This window comes from Phycodurus eques, chromosome 19, assembly GCF_024500275.1.
Source record: "Phycodurus eques isolate BA_2022a chromosome 19, UOR_Pequ_1.1, whole genome shotgun sequence".
NCBI classification, from domain to species: Eukaryota; Metazoa; Chordata; class Actinopteri; order Syngnathiformes; family Syngnathidae; genus Phycodurus; species Phycodurus eques.
This window is the reverse complement of record NC_084543.1, coordinates 18,965,901-18,988,019: the sequence shown is the minus strand read 5'-3', so window position 1 is coordinate 18,988,019 and position 22,119 is coordinate 18,965,901. Positions and strand designations below refer to the sequence as shown.

At 42.9% G+C, this 22,119-nt stretch overlaps 1 protein-coding gene across 7 annotated transcripts in view; it reads right to left on the bottom strand.

The window, feature by feature from the left end:
- Window positions 1-21,527, bottom strand: part of tmem94 (transmembrane protein 94) — a 137,482-nt gene extending 115,955 nt beyond the window's left edge. For 5 of the 7 annotated variants that reach the window (XR_009770386.1, XR_009770387.1, XM_061705672.1 and 2 more), the window contains exons 1-4: window positions 21,384-21,527; window positions 14,454-14,747; window positions 7,891-8,010; window positions 1,410-1,537 (exon numbers count right to left, since the gene is read on the bottom strand). Coding sequence is in view for 4 of the 7 variants with exons in the window: in XM_061705672.1 (XP_061561656.1) it covers window positions 1,410-1,537; window positions 7,891-8,010; window positions 14,454-14,477 (272 nt within the window). In the remaining 3 variants the exon portion in view is untranslated. Of the gene's footprint in view, window positions 1-1,409; window positions 1,538-7,890; window positions 8,011-14,453; window positions 14,748-21,383 lie in introns of those variants that run through there. The other 2 variants (XM_061705673.1, XM_061705677.1) reach the window with 2 other exon arrangements.
- Window positions 21,528-22,119: the final 592 nt, after the last annotated feature.

Genomic DNA, 22,119 nt, shown 5'->3' with positions numbered 1-22,119 from the left:
TTCTCCAAGCGTACAGTTTTTCTGTACTTTGACAATAAAGATTGCGATTGTCCAGCTGTTGTGACTGCGCAGAGGTGGTCATGGTACACCGTCCAATCACAACATCAGGTTGATTATGTAAATTAGGTACACATCAAACATGGAAGCCTGCGGTGAGCCGGTAGCCAAGTGGATATTTCTCCTGTTGGCACTGCATTTGAAAAAAATTTAGAGCCGAAAATGAGCCATGTGTACTTCATCAAGGATGTGGTGATGGGGAAATGGTAAATGCTTTTTCTGCTATACGCTCGGAGATAAACTTTGGACGGGACTGAACAATCGCTGGCAGAGAAACCCCGCTGCAATGGACTCCTTGAGGCCTGTGGTGATGATATACAGACAATGGGGTTTCATGATACGTGTTGTGGATGATTTATTGACTCTAAATAAAAAAATCAAAGCATCTGAAAAACGATGTAGCATAAAGCAGAAGTAAACCCAAGATGAAATTGAAGCTGCAATGGTGATGGGGAAGATTATCAGCTATTTTGTTGTCGACCATCAGTTTCATATCAATATCTGAGATGAAACGTCACCGCGCGTAGACCGTGCGTATTTCCGCTAAACAGCCGAAACCGAATCCCAATCCTTTTCAATGACAGTGCTAAACCACTATACAATATTCTTTTTGACTCTTACAACAGGGTTTGGCGATGCAAACACGTTTCGGACAGGAAGCGGGAAATTTGAAAAAGCCCAAAATAATGCTATTCATTTCCATGAAGACGCCACTTCATGCGAGCTGTTATCCTTGACTTCAGATTTCAAAACTATTATCCATCAATTTGTTGCGATATGTAATATGATGAGGCGATGAAACGTTTATATTGTTTCAGAGCCACAACAGCCCTCTGAGGAAAACCGTAATACAATGTGGCCCGTGACAAAAATCAGTTTGACACCCCTACTTTAGCCCTTCCTGAAGTTACATTGTACACAGCACAGCTACCGCACAAAGGTTTTTATTTTTGAGCTGCCATGCGACCCGTTACTGGACAGAGCCCACATTACAGCATTTTGCACAGATCAGCAGATATGGGGTGTTTACCAAGAAAGGATGCACAAAAGGTCTCAAGAAGCCATGTCAATATGGCTGCTTGTCGAAGAGATTTTGTCCAATTGCAACCAAATTAGAACATGCGTATACAGTACATGAATACTGACACTTGGGCTTATTTGGCAATGTTCAGTCCGAGGTGTCCTCATTTGTGTCTAATTTATACAATGTCTGTGCTTACTTTTTTGAACTACTGCAGAAGACAAATGGATGACCAAACCTTTGTGGGCTGTTCTGGGCGTAGGGATGTGAGGGCCCGCACCTTTAAATCAATCAGATCAGGCATACAACCATTCAAATACAAGGGCCCTACCTGCCCTCTGGTTGACTGCCATAGCAACACAAGAGTCCAAATGCCACCAGCACAGTGAGAGCAGCTCCCGACCAGTGGAGACAGGAGTGGCGGTTACCATGGTAAAGAAAACTATTCACCCACTGTTCCTGTGAAAACATAAGATGATTTAAGGTAACATAGTTATGGTCAGAGGTTTACATCTTGGGCATGAATGGAAGACTAATTTGTGATTTTTAATGAATACCTACTGAATAACGACGGTGAAAATTTTGTTATTTTCCAGGGAGGCACGATAAAACAATGTACATCTTCAAAAACAAGAACAAAAACAATACAACAGTAAAAATACGATATATTTTTTTTCCCCATATAAAACTTAATTTGCATGCCTTATGTGGAATCAGCAGAGCTCGAGACTGCAACCAAAATGGTAGCATACATGATATTTTTTTTCAGGGTGCAGGAGTAGAAATTTCATGTGGTCGCCCTTTCACGAGTGCACGTTTTAATGCTCCCTTAAAGCGACATTACAACATTTTTTTGTAAAAAAAAGAAATAGTAATTTTCACCCAAGCCGCGACGAGTAGATGACAAAATTCTGATTAAATTCATCAGCTTCTGACTCATCATGCAAAATGTTTCAATATTTTTTTACATTTAGTGACTATCCTATACATCACGTGATGGCGCTCTAAAATGACGTAGAGGAAATGATGTATTTTACCCACAAACAGGCACGCCCATATAAAGGCGAAAGAATACGGGGTTGGAAGGAGGAGGAGAAGACCAGACAAAAATGTTGCCAAGGTAATATTGAAGAGACAAAGGCTTTGTTGTAATGCTGTATTCTAGCATTAGGGGGAACCAGAACTACCCGATTATAGTACATACTGTATACAGCGGCTGAAATTAGTATATCATGAAATATATTTCCAAAGGTGCTATTAACATGAACTTTTCACCAGATGTTGGGAACAACAAGTAATCCATACATACAAAGAAAGCAGAACAAATGAGATCAGAAATTAAACTGTGTTTAATGTGAAATGACAAAGGGGGAAAGTACTGTACACATGAAGCTGGAGGTGCAAAAAGACATGGAAAGCTAAGACAACACCTAAAAACTATCAATAATAATTGATAGTTTTTATAATAACAACAATCAAACATCAATCCAGCCCCTTGTCATTGCAAATGAATATCAGCATGTGCAGTCCTAATTGATGGCCTACAAAAAGGTCTCATTGCCAAGCTGTGAGTCAAGACATCTTATAATGGCTAAGAGAAAACAGCTGTCTCAAGACCATCGCAAAGTAATTGTTGCAAAACATAACGATGGCATCGGTTACAGCATATCTAAGATTCTGAATGTTCCAGTGAGCATGGTTGGGGCCATAATACGTAAGTGGAAAGCCAATCATACCACCATAAATTTGCCTCGATCAGGTACTCCTCACAAGATTGCTGACAGAGGAATGCAAAGAATAATCAGAAGAGTTGTCCAAGAGCCAAGGACCACCTGTGGAGAGCTTCAAAAAGACCTGGAATCAGCAGGTACTGTTGTCACAAGGAAAACAGTGAGTAATGCACACCGCCGCCATGACCTGTATGCACGCTCACCACGCAAGACCCCATTGCTGGAAAAAACAAGCATGTCAAAGCTCATTTAAAGTGTGCTGAACACCGTTTGGACAAGCCAGTTAAATACTGAGAGAATATGGTCTTGTCTGATGAGCAAAATTTAACTGTTTGGATGCCACAATGCACACCACGTTTGGAGGAGAAATGGCACTGCACAACAGTGAAGGTCAGAGTTGGGAACATGATGGTGTGGCGCTGCTTTTCAGTAAATGGTATTGGTAAACTTCACATTATTGAAGGAAGGATGAATGGGCAAATGTACCGGGACATTGACAAAAATCTGCTGCCCTCTACAAGGATGATGAAAGTGAAACGAGGGTGGACATTTCATCAGGATAATGATCCAAAACATACTGCCAAGGAAACTCTCAATTGGTTTCAAAGAACAAAAATAAAGGTGCTCGAATGGCTCAAGGTCTCAGAAAAGAAGCTCATGAACTCTTCAAGATTTTCTACTGTGGCTCAGTAGGTAGAGCGGGTCGTCCAGTGACCGAAGGGTCCCTTTCTTTCGAATCCCGGCTCCGACTCTCCGGATAACCCTAACCCTGTCCTTGGGAATGACACTGAAACCCATTCATTCGTTCCTTTACACAGATCAGTCATCCTAGTCCCTTTGCAGAAAAACAACCCTAAAGCATGATGTTTCCACCCCCTTGCTTCACAGTAGGTATGGTGTTCTTTGGATGCAACTAGGCACTCCTCCAAACACGACAAGTTGAGTTTTTACCAATAAATTCTATTTTGGTTGATCTGACCATACGAAATTCTCCCAATCTTCTTCTGGATCATCCAAATGCTCTCTAGCAAACTTCAGATGGGCCTGGACATGTACTGGCTTAAGCAGGGGGACACGTCTTGCACTGCAGGATTTGAGTCCCTGGCGGCGTGGTGTGTTACTGATCGTAGCCTTTGTTACTTTGGTCCCTCTGCAGGTCATTCTCGAGGTCCCCACGTGTGGTTCTGGGATTTTTACTCACCGTTCTTGTGATCATTTTGACCCCACGGGGTGAGATATTGCGTGCAAACCCAGATTGAGCGAGATTATCAGAATCAGAATCATCTTTATTTGCCAAGTATGTCCAAAGCACACAAGGAATTTGTCTCCGGTAGTTGGAGCCGCTCTAGTACAACAGACAGTCAATTTACAGAACACTTTGGGGACATCAAGACATTGACAAAAAAACAATTGTGCAAAAAGATGCAGAGTCCTCTAGCACTTAGAGCAGTTCGAACGACTAATATTGCAATAGTCCGGTGCAATGACCATTGTGCAAAGGGCGGTGAGACTTCAAGGAGTGTATGCGGTTTAAAGTGACGAGTAGTGCGATCATCTGGGACAATGTTGGTCAGTAGTCTTGTATCTCTTCTATTTTCTAATAATTGCTCCCACAGTTGATTTCTTCACACAAAGCTGCTTACCTATTGCAGATTCAGTCTTCCCAGTCTGGTGCAGGTATACAATTTTGTTTCTGGTGTGCTTTTACAGCTCTTTGGTCTTGGCCATAGTGGAGTTTGGAGTGTGACTGTTTGAGGTTTTGGACAGGTGTCTTTTATACTGATGAGTTCAAACAGGTGCCATTAATACAGGTAACGAGTGGAGGACAGAGGAGCCTCTTAAAGAAGTTACAGGTCTGTGAGAGCCAGACATTTTGCTTGTTTGTACTTATTTTCCACCATTATTTGCAAATAAATTATTTTAAAAATCAGACAATGTGACTTTCTGGATTTTTTTTCTCATCTTGTCTCTCATAGGTGAGGTATACATTGATGGAAATTACAGTCCTCGCTCACATTTTTAAGTGGGAGAACTTGCACAATTGGTGGCTGACTAAATACTTTTTTTGCCCCACTGTATATACTGTAGCGGACATGCCATTTAAAAGCACCCCAGTCTCGGGCGACCACCGCGCTCCCCACTGAGGTAGATGACCACGGAGCGTCCAGATTCAACTTCGCATACAGATGCTAAGTGAATTACAAGCCAGGAGCATCAACGTAAGACCAGACATCTGCCTTTGTACGCCGACACTCAGTGAATTACCATCACCAGGAGCATCAAAGGGGAGACAAAAGACACCTAGTTTTGCGCCAGAACGCTAAATTAATTAACTTCTACCACCAGCCAGCCCGGAGTATCTCACCAACAAAGGAATCTCCTCCCTGCTGCGCCGGTGCGACACCTGGCCAGTCAAGCCAGGACAATGGACGGGGTACTCGCAACATCCAGAGGTGCCGGGGAGATACTGCAAATGCGGGTTCACTAACCACACCCTGCACTGGACTTGACTGGGACCTAATATTTTAAGAACTTTACATGAACGCCACTAGTGACTGTATTTCTGCAAACTTGAATGTCTGATGTTGAATCTGTTGTCAAGTGAACCAGATGAAATGTTTAACTCCACACCACTCAAATGCCACATTGCATATATTAGTGTTCTCACCAAACACATATTATTGAAACATTCGTTACAGGGATTAAAGAGGGTGGACGCGGGACAATGCAAAGCGGAACAATGGTCTCGTTATCTTAAATCCAATCTCGTTATTTTAAATCCATTCATAACTTATTTCTATCCTTTTTCTTTTTCTGACTGGACAGTGGTAATCATAAAAAATAAATGTAAAAAAAAGTATCTAGAAATGCATTGTACGAATCATTGGTATCATCAATAAGAGCCTCATTCCAATCGTGACTTATAAGATCATCATTTCAAGCCTGAATCCTTTTAGGTGTTCTCATCAGTTTCTATCTTAAGTATCCACTGTATATCTCTTTACCTTCAATTCAAATACAGTTACTGTATATACAGTTTACTGACACTTATGTCAGTCAATAGTATTCCACTGTGAAATTTATATCAGTTAAATTAACAAAAATATGCTCTATTAAGGCGGTACGGTGGACCGACTGGTTAGAGCGTCTGCCTCACAGTTCTGAGGACCGGGGTTCAATCCCCGGCCCCGCCTGCGTGGAGTTTGCATGTTCTCCCCGTGCCTGCGTGGGTTTTCTCCGGGTACTCCAGCTTCCTCCCACATCCCAAAAACATGGATAGTAGGGAAATAGACAACTCTAAATTGCCCATAGGTGCAAATGGTTTTTTGTTTATAAGTGCCCCGCGATTGGCTGGCGACCAGTTCAGGGTGTACCATGCCTTTTGCCCAGAGTCAGCTGGGACAGGCTCCAGCTCACCCGTGACCCTAGTGAAGATAAGTGGTATGGAAAATGGATGGATGGATAAATTCAAACATATTAACAAAATCTGGTGTTTTAATGGGATCACCTGTTTTGAACACATCAACATTAAAATCCCCCCATACCACTAAACCTAACTTTGTTTGAATTACAACTCTTGTTGTAGTGGTTCAGAGATGATACTGATCTGTAGATACAACTTAAGAAGTTTCTTTCCGCCCTCATTTTGTATTTCAATAGTCACACATTCCCACAGTTCCTCAAGAGCCTTACAAATAGTCTTACAAATAGGTTGGGGTGTTATTCACAAACATGACACACCTTGACCCCTTTTGTTTGCTGTGTTTTGTTTCAATAATTCATAATCTTCCAGATCATTGTCATCACACTGCCATGTCTCCAAGATTTCCACAACAGTTAAATTCTAACTAATTATCTGTTGTGGACAGACGTTTTACAGAGGCTCCTGCTTTTGAAGTGGATGCGCGAAACATATCTTGTTGATGCCTTTATGTTGCCCCCATTGCAGTAGCCACAATCCATGTTCAGATTCTCACTTAAATAACCATCAGGGATCAATGTGCTTTTTGAAGTCATGATGCCTGTAATCCCAATATTCAAAAGTCAAAGTGTGTACGTTTTTCCATTTTGTTTTGTTTCTTTTTGTGGCAAGCAGATTTTTTTTCAGCACTCATTTGTTCCAAGACAAGCTGGCGGCATCTTATTTACAGTATATTGCTCCAAGTCAGTGATTTCTTTTACAGTTATTACTTTGGCTTGCTCTTGGGTTCCATTTAGTTTGATCATAAGCATTCCAATTCCTTGTCCAGGTATCTTGAATTCGCTTTTGCTTCTTTAATACTCTCACTTGCCATGTTGTCTCAGCATTTTCTTATGTGGTGTTCAATAACGTGCACTCCTGAACCGCTTATTCTCTTTGTTAACTTTAACAATAAAATGTTGTGTTTTTGGTTTACAAAATCTTTGGTATGGTGTTTGGTTTCTGTGGGATAGTGTGGAAGGCTGCGAGATATTTGCCATCTACTGGAATCTTCTTACTGTTAAAGAAGTTAATGGCGTTTTGTTCCAATGAGTGCAGTGCACCTGGTGGTGCGTCTTCTCCCTCCCTTTATAGTCCAGTTATCACCACAGCTTCCATTCTCGTATGTTGTTCCAAATCATTCACTTTCCTTTGCTGTGATTCTATTTTCTTGTCCTTTTTCTTGATTATTTCTTTCAATTGTCTCACTTCATCAACTAAAGCCTTCAACTCTTCTTTTTGAACCAACATACTCAACTCGTTTGACATGAAGTTGAGTGACTTCTTCCAACTCCTCCATGTACTCTCCAAATCCTTGAGCCATTTTTCGTGTTCTGAGTTATTTGTTGATTTGAGAAGATCAGCCAGTGCAATTCGCCTTAGGTTAGCCGGTTCAGCACGACCTCGACACTGGCTTGGGCGCTAAATGGCCGCTGGGATCACCGCTTTTTTGACGCGAGTTGACTGCTGGCTTGGGCGTTCAGGATCAGCGCTTTTTCATCGCAGTAAATGTTACCAACCACATCGCACTGGACATCACGTTTTATGATAGCAACAGTTTGGATTACTCAATTGCTCAATGTACAAATAGGAAGCGTAATGAAATAAATATGGATATGTACCTGTGTAGAGGCCCGTCGGTATGTTATCTTCTGGTGCTGGTCCAGTAGGCTGCTAAGCTGATCCCTAAGCTTCCCCAGAGCCTGGTGAGTCAACAAGCCCAAAGCAACGGGATCTTCCTCCTAAAACATGGCACATAATTTTACAAAAACAAAACCCATATGCCATCCTCAAAACCCTCGGCCAACATCCGGCCCGCCATCTTGTGTGTTCCACCATAACTTAAGTTTTTTTGTTCAAAAGCCCACAGTTTACATGCTTATTGTCATTGTGTTTAACTCACTGATGGTATATTTTCTGTCTGCAATTTAGGTGTCCTATTTTATTGACGGTTCTTAAACACACCACACACGCACGATGAACAGGGTGAGGTGAACAGTGAAGTTTTGTTTACTTCTCTCCTAATGCAGCTACACAAATATTTTTTTTCAAATGAGTAGGTCAATTTATTGAGGTTGGTCAAGCCACGTGATAATACTGTAATATTCAAAACGACAAATACTTTAAAAATGTCATTTCCATTTTGACGTGTACAACAAACTCCTTTTGCCGCATCGTAATGCTGCACAAGCATTATTATTATTTCAGTGGTGTCAATGGACTCATCTACCCTTGGAAAATGCAGTTTACATTTTTTTTATTTCGTCACAAAGTTGCTGAACTACATCACCAGCCAGTACCTTAGAACCTCTGGTTGCTCTGGAATATGAGAAGGGGATTTGCTTCATTTTAGATCTCATTTCTTCTTTTTCTTTGCCTTCAAACATTGTACAATCCCTTTACTGATGGATTCTTTTATCATTTCTACATCTGAGAATGGCTTTTTTCAAATCCACACCACTCTCAGGGGCATATTCTCTCGTATGGTTAAGCAGGACTCCTAACTAACTTTTGCACCGGCTGCACTGTTGCACACAATTTTTTATCTTGAGTGCACCAGCAAAAACGTTAAGTGCAGGCAAATTTTCGACTGCATTGCGTTCAACATTTTAAAGGTACCTGGAGTTTTAAAGGTACTCTCTCTAAAAAAAAAATAATAATAAAAATAAAAAAGAAGCCCGTCATTTTAGGCAATATTGACTGGTAAAATGATTTAATAATCTGGTCAACATATGTTCTTTATTTGAAGGACAATTCCAAAAGACAACTTATTGAAAAGTGTTTGTGCTTAAAGTGTTCCGTATCAGGGCGTTGGTTATGACTTTCGGACGATAAGGCCTGAACTTAACATTCTTCACAAGGAAGTTGTCAATAGTTCATTTTCATCTTACCATCCACAGCTATTTCCACACTAAATATGATGGGCCGAGGACACTCACCTAGGCCTGTCACGATAAGCAGGGGCGCACATAAGGTGAGGACATGCAACAACTAACCGATAGAACAAGAAATAAGCAAGGCAGTGCGACTGATGAGTGATGCGGTGGGATGCTTTTTATAGTGTCTAAACATCAGTAAGAGTGCCGATGTACGAAGTTGCTAAGTCGGCACAGAGGACGGGGGGGCCAAGCCAGCGAGCCCATCCTGCGGTGGACCCAGCCATGGGGACGCCAAACCAGAGCCCCCCGACGAGTCCCAAAGGGAGGGGCATGGGTACCACCACCCCCCACACCAGATGTCTCAGATGTGAAGGGGTGCTTTCTCCAGACGTCATGTTTCAGCTCCTTCCACAGATGTTCAACAGGATTTAGATCAGTGAGACACAAAAATACAGGATAACATACTTGTGGCATGTGATCCAGAACACATTTTTCATTTTCCCTTTCTGCATTCATTCATGCACATATGAATATAAATCTTCATTCCGCTCCTTTCCACTGCATGCCTCCACCTTTGTAACTGTTCCTCCACCTGTTCCCTGCTTTCACTGCAGATCACGTCATCTGCGAACATCATGGTCCATGGGGACTCCAGTCTAACCTCATCTATCAGCCTATCCATGACATGCAAACAGGAAGGGGCTGATGCCGTCCCACCTCCACCTTAAACTCCTCTGTCACACCTACAGCATAACTCACCACTGTTCTGCTGCCCTCGTACATGTCGTGTACTATTCTAACATACTTCTCTGCCACTCCAGACCTCCGCATGCAGTACCACAGTTCCACTATGGGTACTGTGTCATAGTGTAGAAGAGGCAAGTGTGGTGGACCAGGAAGTAGCAATGATTAGTCAGGGGGAAGTTAGAAAGGCACTAAAGAGGATGAAAAATGGAAAGGCAGTTGGTCCTGATGACATTCCTGTGGAGGTATGGAAGCATCTCGGAGAGGTGGCTGTGGAGTTTTTGACTAGCTTGTTCAACAGAATTCTAGCGCGTGAGAAGATGCCTGAGGAATGGAGGAAAAGTGTACTGGTGCCCATTTTTAAGAACAAAGGTGATGTGCAGAGCTGTGGGAACTACAGAGGAATAAAGTTGATGAGCCACACAATGAAGTTATGGGAAAGAGTAGTGGAGGCTAGACTCAGGACAGAAGTGAGTATTTACGAGCAACAGTATGGTTTCATGCATAGAAAGAGTACCACAGATGCATTATTTGCCTTGAGGATGTTGATGGAAAAGTCCAGAGAAGGTCAGAAGGAGCTACATCGTGTCTTTGTAGATCTAGAGAAAGCCTATGACAGAGTACCCAGAGAGGAACTGTGATACTGCATGCGGAAGTCTGGAGTGGCAGAGAAGTATGTTAGATTAATACAGGACATGTATGAGGGCAGCAAAACAGCTGTGAGGTGTGCTGTGCGTGTGACAGACGAATTTAAGGTGGAGGTGGGACTGCATCAGGGATCAGCCCTGAGCCCCTTCCTATTTGCAGTGGTGATGGATAGGCTGACAGATGAGGTTAGACTGGAATCCCCGTGGACCATGATGTTTGCAGATGACATTGTGATTTGCAGTGAAAGTAGCGAGAAGGTGGGGGAACAGTAAGAAAGATGGAGGCATGCACTTGAAAGCAGAGGACTGAAGATTAACCGAAGTAAGACAGAATATATGTGCATGAATGAGAGGGGTGGTGGGGGAAGAGTGAGGCTACAGGGAGAAGAGATGGCAAGGGTGGAGGACTTGAAATACTTGGGGTCAACCCTCCAGAGCAATGGTAGGTGTGGTCAGGAAGTGAAGAAACGGGTCCAAGCAGGTTGGAACGGGTGGAGGAAGGTGTCAGGTGTGTTATGTAGGATGAAGGGCAAAGTGTATAAAACAGTGGTGAGGCCAGCCATGATGTACGGATTCGAGACAGTGGCACTGAAGAGACAACAGGAAGCAGAGCTGGAGGTGTCAGAAATTAAGATGTTGAGGTTTGCTCTCAGAGTGACGAGGTTGGATAAAATTAGAAATGAGCTCATCAGAGGGACAGCCGATGTTCGATGTTTTGGAGACAAAGTTAGAGAGAGCAGACTTCGATGGTTTGGACATGTCCAGAGGAGAAATAGTGAGTATATTGGTTGAAGGATGATGAGGATGGAGCTGCCAGGCAATAGAGCTAGAGGAAGACCAAAGAGAAGGTTGATGGATGTCGTGAGGGAAGACATGAGGCCAGTTGGTGTTCGAGAGGAGGACGCAGGAGATAGGGTTACATGGAAAAGGATGACGCGCTGTGGCGACCCCTAAAGGGACAAGCCGAAAGGAAAAGAAGAAGAAGTCAATTTCTTCTGATCATTAATGTGACAGATGGTTTTATTGTGTAACTGGTCTGGGTGTGAACATGGGTGTTTAATTGCAAGGAGGATAAAATGTAAATCAGATAAGGGTGTGATGCAGGAAAGCTCCCAGCAGGGTGCATGTGGAGGCCACAGGGAACAACTATTGGAGACAACAATGACTAGAAAGGGTTGCTGTAAACATGAGAAGCAAGAATGTGGAGACGGCATCTAGCGACAGCGGCAAAAGGCCATCATTCTGCATAGCAACGATGACGTCAATGGACCCTGGACCAATCAGACGAAGACGATTCCATACTTCCTCTTTGAAACATTGTGTAAGTCTGGGGCAGGAACAGATAGTGTTGTTCAGTCGACACTATCTCGGCTGAGGCTAAGATTAGCGTAGCTGCTGACCCAGAGCTCTGAAAAATTTATAGACTCCTCTGTCAGGAATAAATTGGTTGGCTTTTAACACGTCGTTATAATTGTAGTTCTTTCACAAAAACGAACATGCATGGAACCTTGAGTTAATAGGTGATTTTAAAACACAGGTTTCTTTATCATTCTTAAGATGGTTCTACACTTTCATTGAAGTCCAGGTGTTTGATTATACTGATTGGACTTGATTAGGAAAGCCACACACCTGTCTATATCAGACCTTACAGCTCACAAGTGCATGTCAGAGCAAATGAGAATCATGAGGTGAAAGGAACTGCCTGAAGAGCTCAGAGACAGAAATGTGGCAAGGCACACATCTGGCCAAGGTTACAAAAAACAAAACGGCTGCACTTAAGGTTTCTAAGAGCACAGTGGCCTCCATAATCCTTAAATGGAAGACGTTTGGGACGAGCAGAACCCTCCCTCGAGCTGGCCGTCCGGCCAAACTGAGCAATCGGGGGAGAAGAGCCTTGGTGAGAGAGGTAAAGAGGAACCCAAAGATCACTGTGGCTGAGCTCCAGATATCCAGTCAGGAGATGGGAGAAAGTTCTAGAAAGTCTACCATCATTGCAGCCCTCCACCAGTCAGGGCTTTATGGCAGAGAGGTCTGACGGAAGGGATGTTTCTTTTGTTGTTTTGGCAGTAGATATGGCAACATTAGTGATTGCACACACAATAATAAAAATCCACAACTGGGCTTAGTGATCGCACACACAATCACTAAGTCTGGTCAGCAAACAGCTTCTTCATGAAGTCCATCCATCCATTTATTTTCTACTGCTTATCAGGGTCGGGTCGCGGGGGCAGTAGCTTTAGCAGGGACGCCCAAGACTTGCCTCCCCCCAGCCACTTCATCCAGCTCTTCCGGGGGATCCCGAGGTGTTCCCGGGCCAGCCGAAGGACGTAGTCTCTCCAGCGTGTCCTGGGTCGTCCCAGGGGTCTCTTCCCGGTGGGACATGCCCGGAACAGCTCACCAGGGAGGCGTCCGGGATGCATCCGAATCAGACTTCTTCATTAAGTCATTTAAGTGAATAAAGCAAATAATGTTTCTGGAGGGCCCAATGTATGTGTTGTTGGTTTTTGGGCAGTTAAACATTGAAAAGGTGGTAGGTGTGTGTCGACTCCCATGTATTATTATTTTTTTCTAATTTTCTTTGATGTTCATGCTATGATTAAAAAATCTGAAGTTACTCACAATTTACTGTTTTTTCATTGAGTACTTTCTTACTCAAGTAAATATTTGGATGACTACTTTTTACTTTTACTTGAGTCTTATTATTCTCAAGTAACAGTACTTACTTGAGTATCTGGCAAGTCTACCCACCTCTGGTGACAGCACTACTCAGTGTCCTCCCACTTCACCTCATTCCTTGAACTTCAATGTTTCAGAATCAGAATCATCTTTATTTGCCAAGTATGTCCAAAAAACACACAAGGAATTTGTCTCCGGTAGTTGGAGCCGCTCTAGTACGACAACAGACAGTCAATTGATAGAGAACATGTTTGAGACAAAGACATTGACAAAAACAGTCACTGAGCAATGAAGAGTTTCTAGTTATCTGGTAATGCCGGTACAAACTATTATTTTTTTTTTTGACAATTGTGCAAAAAGATTCAGAGTCCTCTAGCACTAGCACACTCTAGAGCAGTTCGAATGACTAATCTCGCAATAGTCCGGTGCAATGACCATTGTGCAAAGGGCGCCGAGACTTCAAGCGAGTGTATGCGGTTTAAAGTGACGAGTAGTCCGATAGTCTGGGACAATGTTGATTGTGCAAATGTTGCAGATACTCCTCAATCAATGTGCAAATGGAGCAGATGCTACTCTAGCATGAGTGGCCAGTATTGGTCAACAACAGATATGCAAATAGTGCAGCCTGTTGAGACAACTGCAGTGAGTGCACGAGTAATATATAATTGGCCCGATATATAATTCACCACCAAGTCTTCTTATTCTCTTTCCTGCAAGAAGACACACCAAGTACCCGTGTCTCTCTCTAATCACCTTGGCTGTAGTGGTCCAGTTTTCTCGAAGCTCCTCCTGTCCGCTAAGAGCCTGTTTTCACTAAAAGCCGCACAACACACTTCCTTTCACATCTCCACCACATGGTTCTCTACTCTGCCTTTGTCACACAAGCAACTATTTTTTGGGGTTTTTGCAATTTATTTTGTCTTTTTTAGTAGAAAATGGCATGGCAAAAAATAAAAAAAAAAAAAGAATACAAGCAATTTTCTTTGAAAAAAAAAGACCTAAGAGCTGCAATAAGAAAAAACTTGTGCCCCATGTGAGGAGCTCGAAAACTTAAAACCACACAAATGATGTTCTCAATCATGAATCCAATGTGTACCACCTACGGTCTCTGCGTGGCTGCTTTTGCATGCCTCAATTCTTTCGGGGAGTCAACCATTACCAAATTCCAGGGGCCTCTCTGGTTCTGTGAACAACAGCCCAACTCAGGGAAATCAGAACACAGGCAGATATTCAACTCACCTGTTTCATATCCTTTGATTCCATGGGAACAGCAACCACTCCTCATGCTCTACTTCTTCACCAGTCAACACCACCTGACAGATTCCCGTCAGTGCATGCCAAATCCAAATTTGGACAATAAGAGCTCTCACTGTCAGCCTGCAGATGCGTGATGAATTTGGAGGCAGAATGAGACAGCAGGTAGGTGCAGCCTTGAAAGAAGCCAGCAAACGCAATCCAGCTATTTTTTGGGTGGATTAGTTGTTCCTCCTGTGGTGCGTCCAGATGCTTAGCATAATATGCATGGAGCCGCCTCTGGAAAAATGACAAATTACACAATTATAAGATGAGGAAAACATTGAAGTTACATGTTAGCTAGTCTTTAAAGGGGACATATTATGGTCAATTTACTTTTTTTATACAGTAATAGTGCGCCTATTTGAGGATCATTGTTGGCGAATTCACCTATTTGTGGTTTTCTACAGCGTTGCAAAAAGTAGTCCGAATTTTTTTTATTCTTAATTTTGTGGCAGATGTAACATTGGTTGTTATTTAATCATTCTGTAATGTATCAAATAATACAACAAAACATTATAGAATTCAGTACTGTAATAATGTAAATGTGTTCTTTTGTTGGTTAAAACATGACAACCCAACAAGGTAATTTAAATACCGTTCGAGTGTTATGCTGCATACAGTAGCTCTGAATATTTCAGGGGTATTTAGATTTTTGGTTTGCCCGCCCTGTATATGCTACCCTTGGGTGAGATTCTTCAGAAATTTAATGTTATCACAGCTCTGCAGACGTCTCACAGTTATATCTAGCAGTGTCTCCAGATGACTGCAGTTCAATTGAGGTGTTGTGTCAGTGTCTAAAACAGATAACTGGATGAGCCAACATTTTCTTCAATTAAACCACAACAAAACTGAGATAATTGTTTTTGGCAATAAAGAAAAGAGGATTGCTGTTCGGAATAACTGGAGTCCATCCATCCATCCATCCATCCATTTTCTGAGCCGCTTCTCCTCACGAGGGTCGCGGGCGTGCTGGAGCCTATCCCAGCTATCATCGGGCAGGAGGCGGGGGTACACTCTGAACTGGTTGACAGCCAATCGCAGGGCACAGGGAAACAAACAACCATTCGCACTCACATTCACACTTGGGGGGAATTTAGAGACTTCAATTAACCTACCACGCATGTTTTTGGGATGTGGGAGGAAACCGGAGTGAAACCAGAGAAAACCCACGCAGGCACGGGGAGAACACGCAAACTCCACACAGGCGGAGCTGGGGCTTGAACCCCGGTCCTCAGAACTGTGAGGCAGACGCTCTAACCAGTCGGTCCACCGTCCCGCATAACTGGAGTCACTCTCTTTAAAAACCAAAGACCAAGTCTGAAACCTTGGTGTACTAATAGATTCTGACCTGACTTTCAACAGTCATATAAAATCAATTACTAAAACATCTACCATCTGAAGAACATATCCAGAGTGAAGCCTTAACCCTAACCCTGCATGTGCCAAGCAGTCAAAGAGAAGCTCATCCATGCTTTTATCTCAAGCAGATTGGACTATTCTAATGGTCTTCTGACTGGACTCCCCCAAAAGAGCATTAAACAACTGCAGCTCATTCAGAATGCTGCAGCTCGGGTTCTGACCAGAACAAAGAGGTCAGAGCATGGGTGCCCAATACGTCGATTGCGAAGGAAGTGTGGGTAGATCGCATGAAATTAGGAAAAAAAAAATGGATGTCAGCTTATCATTCATCCTCACTACAAAATTTGTTACTTGATTGACATACACGGCAGCCAGTCTGAGATCTCACCTTTTCTGACATATTGGTCACCGCCCATGCGCGTACAACCATCGCAAGGTGCTGCAAAACTCCAGTAAGCTACCGAGTTACCGTCCAATTTATTTTTTCTCTCAACTAAAGAATGGTTATAATTATGAGCGCTTGTCCAAGTAGGAAGCCAAAAACATACCATTTCCATATGGAATGGGAGGAGGACTTTTTTTTTCCACAATGTCATATTCCAGGTGCGTTTGCCTCATCTGCCAGTCTATTATTGCTAGTCCGAAAAAGGGAAACTGTGTTAGAACTGTGCATAAAAACTACGACACTGACTTCCCTCCACAAAGTGAGGTGAGAAAGGTGAAGGGTTTAAAATCCCACCTGTCCGGACAGCAGTCATTTTTCTCAAAGCTAACTTCAAAAGCGAAGGCAGCCACCGAAGCATCGGTCCGGGTGAGTCATTCCATCGTTAAGACAAAAGTTCTTTCAAGAGGGAGAGATGGTAAAAGAGGCATTCCTTGAAGCAGCTGATTCGTCATTCCGAGACTTTAAAAAACAAACCAGAATTACTATCTTCAATCAAAGCTTTCCAGCTATCAAGAAGGCGCAGTGAAGCCATAGGAGAGAACGTGACCCAGTAACTTTGGAAGGATTTCGCAGACCGCGAGTGTTTCTCATTGGACGAGTCTACAGATGTAAGTGACACAGCCCAGTTGTGGATTTTTATTCGGATGGTGTTTACAGATATGACTGCAAAAGAGGAACTATTGCCGATGAAAGAACACACGCGAGGACAGGACAGATTTCAGTCTTTTAAAAACTTTGACAAAACCCAGCTCCAAGTGTGCAAATTGGTGTCCATCACCACAGACTGAGCACCCGCGATGCTTGGCCGCTCAAATGAATTCATTGCAAAATGCAGGGAGGACGATGCTTTCCCAGAATTCTTCAATTACCACTGCATAATACACCAACAAGCGTTATGCGTAAAAATGCTAAACATGAAAGAGATAATGGATGTAGCAACAAAGATCACCTGTTCTTTTCGCACTAGATCTCTGCAAAGATGTCTATTAGGTGAACGTCTGGAGAATGCGCACTTTGACCACTCTTGAGTTGTTGCTCCACACTGACGTGAGATGGTTTACCCGAGGGAAATTCCTACAAAGATTGTGAGAGCTCTGTCCGGATATTAAGGAGTTTTTCCATGAAGCTAAACACGCAGAATACAACCAACTAAATGACAAACAATGGCTGCTGGACTTGGCACTTTTAGCCAATCTGACCAACATGTTGAATGACCTTAATGTAGAGCTACAAGGAAAAGACAAAACCGTGATGAATATGATCAGCTCAGTTAATGCTTTCAAACGAAAAATGCAACATCTCCTCTCAAAGCTGCAGCACCATGATTTGGCAAGCTTCCAGAACCTGGGGTCAGAGATAGAGACACAAGGGAAGGTGTGCGCGCAACACAGATTGAGAATTCTGTCAGAGTCTGACAAACGTTTTCAAGACTTTGTTTTATTGGAGCCAGTCGCTACATTCATGCGTTACCCTTTCCAGAAAGATGCTGAGGTTGATTCAGTCGCATCTAAAATTGCAACATTGTTTCACCTGAACTCTTCTGGAGTGGAGGATGAGATTTTGACACTACAAGCTGACATTGAACTTAAGTCCAGGGTACATAAGCAGTTCTTAATCACAGAGGAAAAGTACCACAACATGAGGATATTTGCTGCCTTCTTGACTGCATTATTCGGCTTCACTTATTTATGTGAGTCAGTCTTTTCCCACATGAAGATTATTAAGTCCAAATACCGTTCCACCATGACTGATGATCATTGTGCTTGAGGCTTGCTATCAGCAGCTGCTGTCCGGACTATGCATCGCTGGCTGATTCCATTCAGTGCAAGTCATCAGATTAAGATAATGACAAAAATGTACAGAGTTATATTTTGCAACAAGGGTTCGTTCAGTTATGCAAGGTACACCAACATATATTGTACATAGAAAGAATCTTCAATTTATTTCTAAATAAATTCATGTTTTGCATTTTTATAATACGTAGATCATTTTGACTTGGTCATTTTATAAGTAGCTCGCATGCTGAAAAAGTGTGAGCACCCCTGGGTCAGAGCATATCACTCCAATTCTAGTCTTTACACTGGCCTTCATTGGAGTCCAGCTGTGTTTGATTATACGGATTGGACTTGATCAGGAAAGCCACACACCTGTCTATAGAAGACCTTACACCTCACAGTGCATGTCAGAGCAAATGAGAATCATGAGGTCAAAGGAACTGCCTTAAGAGCTCAGAGACAGAATTGTGGCAAGGCACAGATCTCGCCAAGTTTACAAAAAAACTTTCTGCTGCACCAAAGGATCGTAAGAGCACAGTGGCCTCCATAATCCTTAAATGGAAGACGTTGGGGACGACCAGAACCCTTCCTAGAGCTGGCCGTCCAGCCAAACTGAGCAATCGGGGAAGAAGAGCCTTGGTGTGAGCGAGGTAAAGAAGAACCCAAAGATCACTGTGGCTGAGCTCCAGAGATGCAGTCGGGAGATGGGAGAAGGTTCTAGGAAGTCAACCATCACTGCAGTCCCTCCACCAGTCGGGGCTTTATGGCAGAGTGGCCCGACAGAAGCCTCTCCTCAGTGCAAGCCCGCATGAAGTTTGCTAAACAAACACCTGAAGGAGTCCAAGACGGTGAGAAATAAGATTCTCGGGTCTGATGAGACCAAGATAGAAATTGTTGGCCTAAGTGGCATGTGTGGAGAAAACCAGGCACTGCTCTTCACCTGCCCAATACAGCCCCAACAGTGAAGCATGGTGGTGGCAGCATCATGCTGTGGGGATGTTTTTCAGCTGCAGGGAGAGGACGACCGGTTGCAATCGAAGGAAAGATGAATGCGGGCAAGTACAGGGTTATCCTGGACGAAAACGTTCTCCACAGTGCTCAGGACCTCAGACTGGGCCAAAGGTTCAAATTCCAACAATACTTTTAACCTAAGCACACAGCTAAAATAACAAAGGAGTGGCTTCAGAACAACTCGGTGACTGTTCTTGAATGGCCCAGCCAGAGCCCTGACTAAAACCCAATTGAGCATCTCTGGAGAGACCTGAAAATGGCTGCTCACCAACATTCACCATCCAACCTGACAGAACTGGATCTGCAAGGAGGAATGGGATCAGCAAGGAGGAATGGCAGAGGATCCCCAAATCCAGGTGTGAAAAACTTGTTGCATCATTCCCAAAAAGACTCATGGCTGGATTCGCTCAAAAGGGTGCTTCTACTAAATACTGAGCAAAGGGTCTGAATACTTATGTTTTTTTCTCTTTTAATAAATCTGCAAAAATTTCAACAATTCCATTTTTCTCTGTCAATACGGGGTGCTTGTGTTGTACATTAATGAGGGGAAAATAAGAATTTAAATGATTTTAGCAAATGGCTGCCGTATAACAAAGAGTGAAAATTTTAAAGGGGTCTGAATACTTTCCGTGCCCACTGTAAATAAATTTGCTCCTGCTTTGCAACATCAGTCCAGTCTTGGAGGACAATACACCATCCCAGGTTTCCACCAAAAGAGTTCCCATCCAATACTGGTGTTGTATTTCAAAATAAAAGTCCCCTGAAATTGGCATATTTTGACCACTGATTTCAAAGACTCATTAAAAATAATCATTTCGGTATCTCAAGACCAGTCCAGTCCTGGAGGACACTACACCATCCCAGTGCTCCACGATGGGAAATGAGATTTTTTTTAAAATTGTATTTATTTTTTTATACTTGCAGTCATATATGCAGATTTAAAATCAACTTTATTTTTTGAATGCATCTCAAGATTCGAATTAACTTTGGTGGTTGCAATTCAGTCTACTTTCTCTCAGAAGTGGACTGGTTGCGTTATAACAGAGAGCTTATTTAATATAATTATTTCAAATCCGATGCATTGACTTCCATGTAGGCCTATTCCTGGTAGACTTATTTTGAAGGTAGCTTTCGCCTCTCATTGGCAGTTTACTACTGTAATGCCTAGTATAAACAGAATTAGGGCCAGCTGGCTTGACTTTTTCTTTTTGAGTGAAGGCTGGCTTCACCACAGTTCAGTTCAGGCGATCTATAGCAGTAACAATGGGCAATATATTATGTATAATGATTAATAAAGCGCCGGCACGGTGAAAGACTGGTTAGCACATCTGCCTCACAGTTTTGGGGACCGGGGTTCGCATGTGTGGAGTTTGCACGTTCACTCTATGCCTGCGTGGGTTTTCTCCGGGTGCTTCGGTTTCCTCCCACATCCCAAAAACATGCATGGTAGGCTAATCGAGGACTCTAAATTGTCCATGGGTATGAATGTGAGTGGGAACGGTTGCTTGTTTGTATGTGCCCTGTGATTGGCTGGCTACCAGTTCAGTGTACCCCGCCTCTTGCCCAAAGATAACAACACCCATCACCGGAGCGAAGATAAGCGGTATGGAAAATGAATGAATGAATGATTACTTATTCAGGACATCCTTAGTTTGGTAGAGGATACCCATTACTTTCCAATATTTTCCCTTTGGTATCATCCATGTGTGACTTTCAACAGAGGTTTGCATCAATTACTGCTCCAAAAAAAGATATTTTCATTCACTGTTACGTTTGAAAATGTTTGGGGGCTTATAGGGAGGAGACGTCCCCAAGTAAGGCTATACTGGGGGAGAGTGGGATGCTGAGGTTGAGGATCTTGGATAGCTCTCCCCTAGCCTCCTAGCAAAGCTGTGTAAGTGGGGGCAGTTCAAGAGAGTGCAGGTGGGTCATTATCTGTTATGGCCGGTTAGTGTGTACAGGTGTTGGTATTACTGAAGCCCATTCGGTGCATTAGATATCGGCCTCTGCCTTCGTGGTCTAGTTTTCCCCTTTAATTCCCCCTCCCCATTTTAACAGCGTTCACTCCGCGACTACACAGCCTTGTTTACGTTCGCAATGGATAACACTAGTATGCCCCTAGCCCCCAAAGTAGCAGATAAGTCATGAAGCAACGCACCGTGTCGACACGATTCCAAGCCTATACTGTACTGGACTGGATTAGTTCTACCGGAAGAGTACGCGATGGCATTAATAGCAATAGCACCATCGTTTTCGATCAACCATAGCAGTTCTTTCGCTTACCCGTCGAAGGTTGCATCCGCATAGTAATGTTATTTTAGAAGTAGCTCCTTGTCAGGCGTCCATCGTCAGATAGGGTGCAGTAGCCATCTTTAGTGTGCCATGTTGCATCGCTTTCGGCTGCTGCTTGTGTCTGATTGGATAACGTCGCACTCTTTCGTTTGATTGGATGATTCTTCTTCTTTTCCGACTCTTTGTTGTTCTTCTCCTTCTCTGTCTTTTTTAGGCGGATTGCAAACAACGTTTACGTGCATACCGCCGTCTCCTCTCCAAGAGTGTATAACACGCATTCCCCCAACCCACAAATCTGTTTTGATTATTGCTTTGGCTTCCATTCTGAATCGAAACATTTCCTCTTTCATGAAACAAAATAAAAATTAAATTACAAAAAAGACCTTTGACTATTCAAAGTCTTCCATCTAATCGTGCTGTTCATTCATCTAAAATTCTCAAAATTCCCCTTTATGTTAAATATGTCTCCTGCAGTGCTGCGCCATGAGGGCCTTCAGAGCCTTCTCTGCTGGCCTCAACATGATCAAAAGCACTGACCTGCAATTACAACCTAATTAAAGGATTATTTATAATATTACAATATACAGTATATACCGGGTGATTGGAAAGTAACTGCCTATTTTAAAATACTTATAATTTATTCATATGTTGTAATATTTTTCTACCTTTTTTTGTGTATGTTCCATGATGTATGGGAATTAAATCTGTGTTCTTGTTTTCTTTTCAG